Source organism: Martes martes (assembly GCF_963455335.1).
Source record: "Martes martes genome assembly, chromosome: 13".
Taxonomy (NCBI): Eukaryota; Metazoa; Chordata; class Mammalia; order Carnivora; family Mustelidae; genus Martes; species Martes martes.
This window is the reverse complement of record NC_137901.1, coordinates 841592-856217: the sequence shown is the minus strand read 5'-3', so window position 1 is coordinate 856217 and position 14626 is coordinate 841592. Positions and strand designations below refer to the sequence as shown.

General features: G+C 48.4%; 1 protein-coding gene across 3 annotated transcripts in view; it reads left to right on the top strand.

The window, feature by feature from the left end:
• The window catches only part of ATP9B (ATPase phospholipid transporting 9B (putative)), a 235012-nt gene that overhangs the window by 95951 nt on the left and 124435 nt on the right, over nt 1-14626 (top strand). For all 3 annotated transcript variants that reach the window (XM_080821146.1, XM_080821145.1, XM_080821147.1), the window contains one exon: nt 8019-8099. In XM_080821146.1, the coding sequence (XP_080677272.1) occupies nt 8019-8099 (81 nt within the window). The remainder of the gene's footprint in view (nt 1-8018; nt 8100-14626) is intronic.

Here is a 14626-nt window from a genome sequence, read left to right as displayed (position 1 = left end):
AACAATACCATTTACATTTAATTAGTTTTATTGAACGAAAGGCAATTTTATTTGTAATGAACCACATGTTATGATTAAGGATGTATTTTAATGACCTTTAAGTAATGCGAACAAATGTTGCCCTTGACCTAATAGCAGAGGCTTTCCTACATTATTGAAAACTTCAGAATGATTTTTAAATTATCGTGAAAAGCTTCGAATGACATTCTCATTATTGTGCCATTACTCAGTCATTTGATGTCTAATACACTAGATGAAACGCATTCCTCTGAATGTTCATGTGCATGTAGAAATGAGGGTTGTTGCCAGAGTTGTTCTTTATGTCCGTGTATCGAAAGGTAGTCTGTCACGCGAGAGCTTCATTTGTTTAAAAATACTCCAGTGGGGTAACATTCCAGCGACGCAGGGTTCTCAGACCTGCCTCATCCCAGGGGTCGCTTGGCTGCTTATTAAACATTCTTGCGGTTTTCCCGAAGCCCACAGTCATTACACAATGTGCTTTTCCTTGTGCAAACCAGCCTGACTTAATTAACTTGAAAATAACTTTTTATTAGTTCACGTATACTCTCTCAACGGCAGTAGCAGACCCGTGGTGGCAAGCTGCTATGTCCACGCTCTATCCAGTACAGCGTCTCTGTTCTCTAGAAAGTTGAAAATTCATCAGTCTGTGTTTTCCAGGCCCTGAAGAAGGTGTGTGAATGAGCGTTCCCACGTCAAACAGACTCCGAAGAATGTCTAGGGCAGGAATGGGGACGAGGTCTCCTGCCCTGTTGACGCTGTCTGCTGGCAGGGCCCACCCTCCCTGTCATGGGCAGAAGTGGCAGGTGCCGTGGGGTCAGTGGTCTGTGCGCCCTGGAGTCAGACTCAGTGGATGTGTCTTGAACTCAGTTGTTCAAAGGCATTTCCCATGGAGGACCGTTTTGGTTATGTTCTGAGAGTCATTTTTGGAGGTTCTGTCATGAGTCTAATCCCTTCCTGTAATTTTGGAAGGACCTCACTCCATATGTTAAATCCCTTTCCATTCCTGAGATCCGGAGTGGTTTCTGTTTCCTGAACCCATGCACCACAAATTAGGAGAGAAGTTTTTTCCCCCTCACTCGACAGCCCAGAGTTGGGTGGTCTAAGGCTGAGAGGGCAGCTGTGGCATCATTGTTAGGTGACTCTCCCCTGTGTCCCCCGTGACTGCTCCCCTCCTGCCATAGCACTTCTCGTCGTCTTCCGCCCCACACGGCCGGAGCTGGCTGGAGAGGATGCTGAGGGCTGCGTTGTTGGGCGGGGGCCGGATGCCCATCGAAGGCCTGGGAGTCCTGTCTTTAGCAGGAGTTGGGAAGGACGGTAGGAAGTGTCTGTGCCACACCATCTCTTCCGTTAGTTTTCTGGTGACTTTCTTTGATTTCGTCAGGTACTTCCTCCCGGGTGGTGCGCACGCAGACTTCGCAGTTAGCTCTCCTGGAGGATTTGCTGCCCGCAGAGCAGAAGGCTCCCTCTGGGGTTGGTACAGCCACCACGTTCGTGAGTCTAAGCCACTTGAAGATTTGTGTGCTCCGCACTCGGCTACAGTAAAGTAGGAAATAAATGCAGTGTAAACGGCAAAAGAGTTGTTTTCTAGAAATGAAGGAAGCTGTATCGTTTTTAGACCGTTGCTTGTTTTCTGGCAAGGACTATTTAAGTGATTGAGCATGACCTACAGCCCGCCGTTCCAGGCTCCCACGAGCAGAGGAGATCAGACAAGGCTGGGTGAATTGGGGTGTCCAGGAGTAGAAGAGAGGAAACACAAATCTCTAATATATTTTACGAAATCTGAGGGGATATTACAGTCCAAACAGAAGCTATGAAGAAAGATCACGCGGAAAGGCAAGCTCGTAGAAGACGCAGTTGCCGAAATAACAGCGTGCAACGGGTCTGGAAGACGGACGGACTGTTTGCTTCATCTGTTGGCTTCTCAGCCAGACGTCTCTGCGCTTCTTTGGCAGTTGCCAGAGACCCTAATACGTGCTTAACTGAAAGTGTGTTGTGGAAAGTTAGAATTGTGTCGCTTGCCGGAGAACGTAAGAACCTTGTTGCGGGACGGGTCCGTTTGCTGCGCCCGCCCGTCCTGCCTTCGCCTTCGCTTCTGTGCGCTCGCGGGCGTTTTACGTGCAGCGTATCTGTGTATGACCCATTCCGATGTTTTGTCTGTATTTTAAGGAAAAATTGGGTGGAAAAACGGCATTTTTGTTTTTCTTTTGCTATGTATTATTTTTGTGCCTCACCATTCCCTTCTAAAGACTGAATTTGTACTGGATAATATTTCCCTTTGGCCTCAAGAGTTTATGTTAACATTTCTTGTGGTGTATGTCTGCTAATAGTGAATTCTTGTTCTTATTTATCTCAAAATATCTTTATTTCTGCTGTTTTTGTGAAGGGTATTTTTGCTGAAAATTGAATTCTTGAAAGACAGATTCCCCGCCCCCCCAAAGCACTCTAAATATTTTGTTTCACTGTCTCCTGGTTCCGTTAATTTCTAATGAGAAATCAGTGTTGTTTCGATCATTGTCCCCTGTGTGTAATATATATTTTTCTCTGGGTATGTTTGGAATTTCTCTTTGGTTTTTTAGCAGTGGGACTTTAGGCTTTCTTTCTTTCTTTTAAATTGTATTCACCTGTCCAGGGATTTTCAGGGCTTCTTGCATCTGTCTGGGCTATCAGCATATTTTGCATATTTTTAGTCATTATTTTTTCAAATAGTTTTCCTTCCCCATTCTCTCTCCACTCCTTCCAGCAACCCAATTGTAAGCACGTTAGATCTCTTGATACCCTGTCAGTGGCGTGCAGCTGTATCCTTTCCTAAATCTTTTTCTCTTTGTGCCTTCAGACTCATTAGCTCTTGGTCTTTCTTCAAGTTCACTGACTCTGTCCTGTTATCTCCAATCTGCTGTTAAGTTTAAATAAATAAAATAAATAAGTTAAATAAAAATAAATTTATTTCAAATACTGTATTTTTTAATTCTATAATTTCCATTTGGTTCTTTTTCCTTAAATATATTTTTATTTTTCTGCGCTGTGGTTTTCCATTATATATTCTTTAGGAGAATTTTTCCTTTAATTCTTTGAGATATTAAAATTGCTTTGAAATTCTCATCTCTTAATTCTGATATCTGGTCATCTCAGATTTAGTCTTTCCTGATTGAATTTTTTCCTGAATCTGGATCTTGTGTTCTTATGTCTTCGTGTGTCTGGAAGTTTGGAGGGTGTCCTCAACATTTCTAATGATACATTGTAGACACTCTGGATAGGCTTATGTTCTTCTGAAGAATACTGTTCTGTGTTTGGTTTTGTTCTCCTTGGCAGTTCACTGGGCTGAAGTTGAAGTCCAAGCTCTGTCTTCCGTGCAGTTGGGGTCCTTGTTCACGTCCATCAGCTGCGGTGCTGGAAACCCGCCCTGCACGTGGGTCGTGTGGGGTCGGGGTGAGAGGATCAGAGTCCCGGGCTCCTCTGAGGCACTCTCCCGCCTCAGGTCTCTACCTCCCCTGCTGCTCTTTAGCTGCTGTGGTTACTCCCATCTTGGGCCTCTGGGTCTTCTTCATGCCTTCAAGTCTGGGATTTTCTAAAGGTGGTAGCCATGCTAAAACATTCGTTCTGAGGCAAAACCCAAACGAAACAAATAACAAAAGCTGAAAATGAGGACTATAAAAATGATAAAGTCTCTGTTTTGGGGGACCTTTAAGACCACCCCCAGTTTTAATGATTCCCTAGGAGGACTCCCCCGACCAGGACTTAGCACATAGTTCTCCTCATGACCATGGTTTACTCCAGCGACGGGATGCGGGACACAGATAGCCCAGTGAAGGCCCTGGGGTGGTTCTGGAGGAAGCAGGGGGCACGGCTCTGGAGCCCATCCTGGTGGACTCCCACAGGACACACTGCATACCCCCGGCAGCCGTTACAAGAACACAAGCGAGATGGTTCCTACTGCGGAAGGGCAGGAGAGGCCACGGGGGCATTCCTGTGTCCGGTGCACTCGAAGATGCCAGACTCCCAGAAGGAAGCAGGTGTTCAGTGTAAAGCACTCTGCTTGAGTAAATCGGTCAGGCACCGGCGGTCTTTCTTATCTGGGAATGGTGGGAATGCTCCTGACATCCACATCTCTAGACCCCACCCAAGGGCCAGCCTTGCTTGTGAGCAGGCCTTTCTCAAGTCCGTGCTCCTACGTCTGCACAGCCCACTGCTTTGCCCAAGTGTCTTTAGAGGAGAAGTGCTAGCGGCTTTGCTGTTCTGGGACCTCACTCAGCCGGTGAGACCAGTCTGCACGCCTGCTGCCAGGCATGGCCTGTAGAGACCCTGGCCGTGAAAACAGCACTATCAGCCGTTCACCACAAGTCCAAGTGAGCCGTCCAAGCTGCCGGATGTGCCCTTTTGAGTCTCAAATGCCGATCACTGGCAGCAGGAGGGTTTTCTGCTAGACTGGAGAGCCTGCCAGCAGTTGTGAGAAGCAGAGGTGACCTCCTTCCTCTGCTCCTCCCCAGTGTTGTGCCCCCAGGAGTCCTCACGTCGTCTGCCCAGACTTTCAGCTCAAAGGGTTTTATCCAAGAAGCACAAAGCATTTAGGATGCCTGGATGGCTCAGTCAGTTGCGTGTCTGACACTTGGTTCCGGCTCAGGTCAAGAGATTGAGGGGTCGGGGGACTGCAGGGTCATGAGATCGAGCCCCTCGCTGGGCTTCACGCTTGACGGGGGCATCTGCTTGGGCTTCTCTCTCTGCCTGCCTTCCCCTGCTCGTTCTCTCTCACTCTCTTTGTCTCTCTCTCAGATAAGTCTTCCTTAAAAAAGAAGCACGCAGCATTTTTTATAGGAAATTATTTTTTTTCTTTAGAGAAGGATAATGTGTGCGTGGACTGGGGGGAGAGGGGCAGACGGAGAAGGAAAGAGAGAATGTCACGGAGCTGAGTGCAGGGCTTGATCTCATGACCCCGAGAGCGTGACCGGAGCTGAAGTCAAGAGCCAGACAATTAAGAGACTAAGTCAGCCAGGCTCCCGTACAGGAAAACGTTTTTATACAAGTTAATGCCAAAGACCATCATGTTTAGGAATTGGTCAGGGGGAGATCTGAATCTTTGACCCGTTTCAAAACAGCTTCATGTGCCCACCTCCGCTCTGTCCCCATCATTTCTCTGGGGAGTGGCCCGGAGGAGATGATTTACCTTCTGGAGCAGCAGCACCTAGGAATCACTCTGCCTCACCGTAAGGCGCACACACGGGGCAGGTGAGGTTCAGGAATGTGGTCCGCTGTCCCAGATGGCAGCCGATCGGGACTGCCAGCCGCAGGTTAATGACAGCCAGGCGCTCCCGAGACAGATGGGGCTGCGGCGGGGTCACCAGGATGGCGCGGGCCTCCTTCCTGTTGCAGCGTTGGACAGGGCTCTCGTGTTGGTACCCAGAGCATCTTGATTTCATAGCGCCCGGCAGAGCGTGGGCCCTTGATTGTGGGCGGCTTGGGTAACCCAGGGGACCCAGCCAGCAACCAGTTGTTTTAATGCTTAATGTCTCTCCAGGGGGTCTGAATTCTTGCACCTGTTGCCGGTCCCAGCTCCGTTTGTGAACCTGTTCCTGCATCAGCTTGGCGCTAATCGTGCCATGATTGCAACAGCCCTGGCCGGCCGCGTCGGGCCCAGCTTAGAGTGCAGCGCACGCACTGGGGGCCCGTGAGTCCAGGGTTCCAAGTGCTGTGCCTTCCAGGCCGTGCGGTGAGCGCCGAGCTGCAGGCGCGGCATCAGCCCTGCTCCAAGGAGGGCCTGTGGGCACGGTGGAGATGGGGGGAGGGGGGCGCCTGTCTCTCGTGACACGCTGGGAAGCCCACTCTGTTCCGACACCAGCTTGGCCTGCCGTCCACAGCTGTTACCTTGCTGTGCAGTGAGCTTGCATCTGACAAGTTCATGTCTGAGTGGCTAGGTTTCTCCTTCTCCACTAGTTTTTCTCAGTAGTCACTAGATTGTCGCGTCCAACCTGCATTTGTATGACAGAATTTTCCTTATCTTAGAGAAGTCTCTTTTCCCTTTCCAGTAGAGCATCTGCAGTTGTTTTCAGGCGTATTTCGGATGCCTGTTGTTACCGCGTAGATTACCAGGGAAATGGAAGGGAGTCCTCATCTTCCATCAGAGAAACTGGAAATGCGGGCAGCGCAGAGGCTAGGGCCCTGCGGCGTAGGGCTCCTGGTGGGGGAGGCCGGCCATGGGGACCGGCGAGGAGCGCGGGGTGTGGGGGAGGGGCGGCCGTGGCCCCGGCGAGGAACATGGTGGGGACCGGCTGCAGTTCTTTACTCCTTGTTGGTGTGGGTCTTGTTTAAATTTCAGGCCTTTGTAAGGACAGATTTCTTAAACTTCTGTATAACGCTCTACTTGCCCAGCTTTCTGAGAGCCAATTAAGCATATATTTTTTAGAAAACAACTGAAATATCAAGAACTGAAGACCTCTGATAGTTTACTCTGCAAGGCTCCGGTATGAGTAATCTCCGTTCATGGATGTGACTCACCCGCTTAGAGCATCATTCATGTCCACATGCATCAGTTTGGAAAACACGGGAACATATTTAGACTGTGTCAGGTTTAGTCGGACACTCTCCAGCCGCCTCCCTGTGTGAACTCAGACGGGCTTTCTACCTGTGTGCTTTGGAGTCTCCTAATGTTGGTTACACGCTGGTCGCATCAGGCGTGTGGGATCACCACCCAGAAGAAATGGGAAGTCACTCACCCATGGGCTGCCCGGCGGGCAGCGCAGTCAGAATCCCGTGTGGGTGTTGGTGCCGTTAAAGGCCACACAGATGAGGAACTTTTGAGTATTATAAATTCTTTGTGATCTCCTGGTAAAAATAATCATGCACCATTAAAGAATTAAAATTTGTTATCAACACATTTTCATGTTGAGTGAAATAAGTCAAGCAGAGAGAGTCAGTTATCATATGGTCTCACTTACTTGTGGAGCGTAAGGAATAACACGGAGGACGTGGGGAGATGGAGAGGTGAAGTGAGTTGGGGGAAATCGGAGGGGGAGACGAACCATGAGAGACTGTGGACTCTGAGAAGCAAACTGAGGGTTTTGGAGGGGAGGGGGGTGGAGGGTTGGGAGAGCCTGGTGGTGGGTATTAAGGAGGGCACGGATTGCGTGGAGCACTGCGTGTGGTGCATAAACAGTGAATTCTAGAACACTGAAAAAGTAAAATTACAATGTTAAAAAAACCTAAAATTTCTAAATCAGCAGATGTACTTTTATAAATTGTCTTAAAATAAGGTGTTTAAATGTCATCTCTGGGGACTTACTATTTAAGCGTTTATCTGTTGCCTGTGAATGGGGTGACCTAAACCACTTTTTTTCTACTTCAAAGCTAGTTCTGGGAAAGTTGCTGTGAAGTGTGAATGGTTAAAGCCGTCCCATACAATTTCATAAACTAGATCGTGGGGATGTGGTTCAGGCATGGGAGAAATGCAGTATGTTCATGGCTTTAAGGAAGTTGATTGTTTATAGCATATACAGTCGCTGTGGTTAGAAGAAAAAACACGCAGATAAATTTAGGAATTTGCTAAATTGCTTTATAGAACTTAAGTAGAATTGTGAGGATGACTTAAATCCCACTGAGTTCTTGGGTATCCATGTAACTTCCAAATACTCCTGTCATACACAGTATGACAAAACTCCATGAGGTGTACCCCCACCTTTAAACTTGGACTCTGGGGCAGCCCCAGGCAGTGTGGCATTTTGGAGCATCTCCCGAGAGCTTGGCACACACCTGTCGTCCCGCAGCAGTCTGTCAGAGCCAGGGGACATTGCCACACCTGTCGAGCTTCACATCGTTTTCCTTAGTTACCTTCCATCCTAACATAGTGAACGTAGTGCACACAGTGAACATAGTGCTGGCGCACAAGATGCAGGATGACCAACCGTCGCTTTCGGTAAATACTACACGAGAGATACTAGCTGGTGACTAAAAAATTTCCAAGTAGTTTTGTCCACTTATCATGTAATTAATTCTGATGTTCTCTATTCCAGGACCTTTTTTCAATCAGTGCTTACGTTTATGCTCAGAAGCCACAACTGGATATTCATAGTTTTGAAGGCACATTTACTAGGGTAAGTTAAATCTTTTGTTAAATACAAATATATTCATTGTGTGCATAAGTTAAAAACAATAAGCCTTAAATTTGAATAAATGAGAACAGAAGCTTTGAACTGAAAAGGGAAAGCCTAGAGAATGTTTCCCACCCTCGGTCTCTGTGGGGCACACTCGGTACCGTGTTTTCGTTCAGTATGCTCCGGAAACGGTCCGTCTCCCTGAAAGTCTTAGGAGTCAATAAGGGGAAGTACCCACGCAAGTCCGGTGTGAGTCGGGGTGGTAGTGAGTACACTGTCCCGGCCGTGTCGTCTCCTGATCTGGGCTGCCCGGGCGGCTGCGCGTCTGCTCACGTACACGCACGTGCTTCGTGCCGTTCTTGGCACGGTGGTCGTGTTCCGCTACAGCTTGACATCCCTTCTCCCCGATGACTCCCCGGTCAGTAACTTGACTGTAACGGCGTATACTGATGTTACAAATGCTTTATGATGCTTAAAGCGTTTTAGTGTGCGACTGTAGTTTGCTTTTAGGTCCTGCAGATTCCTGTCGGGTTGTCTGCTCCATTTCCCTCTTGCTCACGGGCCGGGATTAGCGAGCAGTTGTCATCGTTTGAGAGAGCGCTTGCTAGTGCCGGATCGTGAGCACCTTATGGGGCAGTGAAACGAGGTGCCTGTAGAGGAGGTGGTCGTCAGTCACTGCTTTGTGACTTTATTGTTACGGGTGCTTCAGTTACAGTACGTTCAAGGTGCTCATGGATTCGGTTTCCATGAGGGAGATGAGGCAGTGTATAATGAGTTCTGGAGAAAACCCAGGGTCTGTGTGTTTGTGTAAAAATATTTATGAAAAAGAGCATCTTCTAATTAAAGACCATTTAGTATATTTGAGAAAAAGCCTTACCAAAGGGCTTCCTTAGTAAGATTAGTCAGGAGTTATTAACTTAGGGGGTGCCTGGGTGGCTCAGTCAGTGAAGCATCTGCCTTCTGCTCCAGTCATGATCCCAGGGTCCTGGGATCGAGCCCCGCCTCGGGCTCCCTGCTCAGCAGGGAGCCTGCGTCTCCCTCTCTCTCTGCCTGCTCTGCCTGCTTGTGCCCTCTCTTGTTTCTCTGTCAAATAAATGGATAAAGTCTTAAAAAAAAAAAAGTTACTAACTTAGCCACTATTAGTGTTTTAGAATAGTACTTTCTTTCTTCCGTTCTGTTTCGCAGGTTTCTCTTGCTTATCACCTGCTAAGAGTTGGAAACGTCTGCGTGTGTGTGTGGCGTCCCACTGAGTCAGTGCGAGGGAGCAGGAGTGTGGCTGAACACAGCCAGGCTGCAAAGCCCAGTTCACACAGTGCGTGACCGAGCACGGGACGATGCGAGACTTGTGTGTGTGGCCGAGTGCGTGCGACTGTGTGTGAGCGAGCGTGCAAGTGCGGGGGAAGGGTAGCCCGGCTCCGTCCTGAAGGTCTTGTCGGAAGAAGCAGCCATTTCAGGGTTTCCAGCTTAGAAGAGAGACTGTAATACTGGGGTACGTACAAGAGTCCTCTAGACCTCTGGTTTGCTTGGGGTGAAGGCAGTCGCCTGCATATGCTCCCGTCCCCACTGCCTCCCCAGACCGCGTGGCCAGGTGTGGGGGTAGCTCGGCCGCCCGGAGCTCCTGCACGCCGCACACATGGGAGAGAGGGAAGACGGCGCGCTCTGGTGTCGTAAGGGAGGCCGAGCAGCGCCGCGGCACAGTCGGCTCCAGAGCCGCGAGAGGGTCCGGGAGTTCGTCTCAGGGTTTGGACCCGGTCGAGGCTCTGGAGTTTGCGGCGGTTACGTTTGCCTCGTGTGAATTACTGTGCATTCTTGATGGGTGCAGGCCCGCCGCCCGGCCTCGTGTGGCCTCTGTTTGCTCTTCCTAACAGGATTTTATTTCACTCCTTTTAAATATGTTCATAGTGAGCTCTGGATTGCTTACGGAGAAAAAGCTTTATTTTTGTGTACGTCTTTCAAACCCGAAGGAAAGGAAAAACCATGCTAAGTTACTAGAAAGTGGGATTCATCAGTTCAGCTACGGGATGTCGAGTGAGCATCTGGAGGAGTGACGCCAGGGGCCTGGGGGCTCCGCAGGTGAAGCCTCTGCCTTCGGCTCGGGTCATGATCTCAGGGTCCTGGGGTCGAGCCCCGAGTCGGGCTCTCTGCTCAGCAGGGAGCCTGCTTCCCCCTCTCTCTGCCTGCCTCTCTACCTACTTGTGATCTCTGTCTGTCAAATAAATAAATAAAATCTTTAAAGAAACAAAAATAAATGAAGAAGTGACATCTGCGTATGTTCCTCTTCTAGAGTATGAGCTACGAGAGAGAGAGAATACACGTTGTATATCAGCCTAAGTAATTCAGTAAGAATCAGAGTAGATTAATTCAGTTGTCCTGTGCCGGTACACGTATTATGTACTTTGTTGCCTGGGCAGAGTCTAATTACGCACGTTGTGAATAACGTCTGCTTCTGCTCACCTCATAATGTCAGCGTCACCTCGGCTGCTCACTGTACGACGTTCCGGGTAAGACAAATGACTCATATTATTATTATTATTATTATTGATAGAATTGATTTGCTTATTACTCAGGACCCGGCAGTTCTCCCTGAAGTTTAGAGTTGAAAACTCGCCAGCTTTGAAATATTAGCCACGTTCCTAGGCCTTTAACATCGCCTTCCTGTTTAATGTTCTTCATAGGCGCTTTTTGCTGTCATTTCTTCTGCAGACCATAGCTCATTCATTATTGTTTCAGGTCTTCTCCGATCAAAATACTCCCTTTCTAAAAAACATAGCTCTCTTGTGTGCTAAGAGGGGTGCACTGTTGAGAAAAGAGCTTCACATGGTTTTGCTTTCTCCCTCCCCGAAGCAGATGTCATCTGTGCAGACTGTGTCACATTAAGGAGAAGGAAACCCAGAGACAAAGTTACTTAGAGATAATTTATTTCCTGTCTGCCCAGTCTTTATTCTGTACTATCTGAGATTGGTAAAGAGCTATCTTTTACAATAATTTTCTTGATATTAGAAAAAGTATAATGTTTAAAGTCCATCATTGTTATTACAGAATTGAAAGGAAACTGCATCCTGTGTTCTTTCAACACATAATTGTGCCAGAAATAGACAAAATGGGTTGACAGGATTAAATAGTGGTAGAAGAGTAATGGGAGAGCCAACTTAAATTTCTGAAATGAAATTGTATTGAACCTTTTATTTGCAGTTTAGAAAGCCTTATAATATGTGTGTATTTATGTACTTTAAAAGATTTTATTTATTTTATTTATTTATTTTAGAGAATGAGAGAGGGGGTGGTGGGGGGGAAGCAGAAGGGGACGGAAAGAATCTCAAGGAGACTCCCCGCTGAATGCAGAGCAAGACGCGGGCTCACTCTCATGGCCCTGAGATCATGACCTGAGCCAAAGTTAGGAGTCAGATGCCTACTGGACTGCGCCACCCAGCTGCCCCACGTGTATTTTTTAATGCTTTATTTTTGTGGGAAAATGTTACACTAAAGGATATGCATGCTTTAATCATGTTGAAATGTCTGTATGTAGGGACCCCTCGGAAGAGTTTCAAACTCGTAAGATCATACTCATTTGCACTTTTGTGGTCACTTGATGGGCCACTGTGTCTAGGCTGGCCTGAAGGGCTGCGTCAGAGGCTTCGAGTGCGGCCGACGGCCGGCTTCCTGCGGAGGCAAAGATAAGGGGCGTTTCTACTTGTGTTTCTACTCTGACTTAGTCAGTTACTCGGCAGTCACGGGTGCCTGCCCTGTGCTAGGCGCTCAGAAGGTCTGGGTCGGCACCGCAGTCACATAGTCACATAGTCACATAGCTCACAGTCTGGGGCAGGGAGAAGAGCGTGGACATCGCCACAGTACATGAAAATAAGTCAGAGTTCATGGTAGAGAATCGTTGTATTTGTTTCATACTTTAAATAATAAAGCACGTGAGTCAGCAACGGGCAGGTTTTTATCCAAATTATATACTCCATTTGCTGGGTTGTGGCTCTAACTCCTAGATCAACAGACACCTGGAAGATAAGCCATGTGGACTGTGTCTGGGAAGTAGGAGTGAGTCTGCACGGCTTGTCCTCTGTCCAGTGGTGTCGGTCAGAGTTGGATTCTAAGACCATCGCTCCGTGGATCAGAAGTTAGACTTTTCCGTTCAGGTATAAATAAACAAGTACAAAACAGTTGATGCATAGAGGCCACATTGTTCTCTCTTGAAGGTTGATGCTTTGTTCTATAAAATCATAAAAGTCAAAGGGAAAACTCTGTTTTCTTGGATTATTTATTCCTCAGGCAATTGTTACCTCTTTGCTTTTCTTTATAAAGAAAGGAACCAAATGACAGCTCTCTGGCCTGGCATTTTCCCGTGGACAAATCAGGGAGCGGTCCTGGAGTCCCCGGGGCGCGGTGCTGGAGCTACCTTCCGTGCGCTGAAGACGGACGATGGCGCGTCAGCCGCTGTGCGGGCCCTTGATCTGACGCCGGGGTGCTTTACAATTCACAAGGGTGTGATCACCGCTGGAGTGAAGCTGTGTAAAATAGCGTGGCTAGTGATAGTCTTACCCTCCTGATGGAAGCACGGATGTTACTGTTTTCACTCTTCCCTTCACACTGTTTCCCGGAAACACATTTTCATGGGGATAGCGTGAACCTTTTTTTTTTTTATTAACTAAATAAATATTTTTCCTTTGTATTTTGTATATCGGTGCCATTGTGTAATTATCAGTAGGTGCTTCCAGCTCCGTGCAGCACGGCGTATAACATACTTTACTGGACAGGCTGTAGTGGACGCAGTCACCTGGGGGGCTGCAGGATGAACAAGAAAGCGCGAGTGTGTGTCCGGCAGCAGAGCTTCGGCTGTACGCGTGGGCGCCATCCGTCCACAGACCCCTCTCGTCGAAGGCCGCCTGTGGCGCTGCCGGACTGTCAGACCCAGCTGAGGAGCCGCACGTGGAGGACCTCCTTTTCTTTTCCGTTCTTTGAAACCGTTGCACTTCTGCCCGCCCACGTGCGTGCTGGTGGCGCGCTGCGTGTCACCGGGTGTGTCCCTCTTGGGCTCTGGCACTAGGCCAGGGACGACTGCAGCGAGAGGCAGTCTCAGCTCTCCTCGTGGCGCCAGTTTCTAAGGTAGGCTGTGGGCTCTGCTAGGTGTCGAGTACATGTTGGAAGGAGTACGGTGAGCTCCCCTCTTCCCACGGGATCTACCTGAGGCAAGTTACATTAAATACCTTTCTCTATTCTTAAAATGAGTTGACTTCTAAGAAACAGCACCCACCTGAGTTTTGAACACTGAATGGCGTCGCGGTCTCCAGATGGACGAAGCCCGTCTCATCTGTTGAGTGACAGCTTCTTTCCAGGGTGCTCTGACGGCCTCGTGCGCAGCTGGGTTGTGGCCCTGGCGGGTACCTGCTGGCCGTCCAGTGCTTGGAATCACGAGGCTGAGCAGCGGCTGCTCCTGCTCTCTCCTGTGCACTAGGCAGCTGTGTGCCAAGCCCTTTCTTTGAATTCCGTGTAAATTACAGCGTTTCACCTGATCAGTATTTGCAATACCAGTGGAAATATTTTGGAAACTTGTTAGGATTGGTTTAGATGTTGTGCCTCACAGATAAGTCAGAGAACAAAATATCTAGCAAGTGTTTTCCAAGTAATTAGCAAAAATGGCCAGAATTTATATCATTTCAAAATGGTTTGATAAAGGCACCTGGCTGGCTCAGTGGGTTAAGCGACTGCCTTCAGCTCAGGTCATGATCCCGGAGGCCTGGGATCGAGTCCCGCATCGGGCTCCCGGCTCCACGGGGAGTCTGCTTCCCCCTCTGACCTTCTCCTCGCTCATGCTCTCTCTCGCTGTCTCTCTCTCAAATAAATAAATAAAACCTTTAAAAAAAATTTTTGGGGGGCGCCTGGGTGGCTCAGTGGGTTAAAGCCGCTGCCTTCGGCTCAGGTCATGATCCCAGCGTCCTGGGATCGAGTCCCACATCGGGCTCTCTGCTTGGCAGGGAGCCTGCTTCCTCCCTTCTCTCTCTGCCTGCCTCTCTGCCTACTTGTGATCTCTGTCTGTCAAATAAATAAATAAAATCTTTAAAAAAAATTGGGGGGTTTCTTTCCTCTTTCTCAAGATACTTTTATTTCTCTTTGATCTTAAAATACAACTTTCTGTGGGGAGGTCATCATAGGAGAGAGACGCACGCCACTCAGGACAGCGGAGTGTTTGGTGCGTGACAGACGCGCGGCCAGTGCGCCACGACGCCTGAGATCTGTCCTGCTCCAGGAGCAGGGCTCTGGGCTTGTGGAGCTCTTACTCTAGAAACACTCCATAACCAAAATGTCAAGAATGCTGCATAGAACATGACTTCAAGGCGGAAGGTTCCCAGATTTGATGTATTTTAATGTTTAAATGCACACATTAAGCTGTAAAGAGGAAGCCAGAGTGTGCGGTTACTGCTGTTGTGATAGCGACGTGTGGCCGTGCCTGAGATCTGTACACAGTAGTTCGTAACCTACAGCTTCTCCGTGAGCTTTTTTTTGGATGAAAAATATCTAGTGTA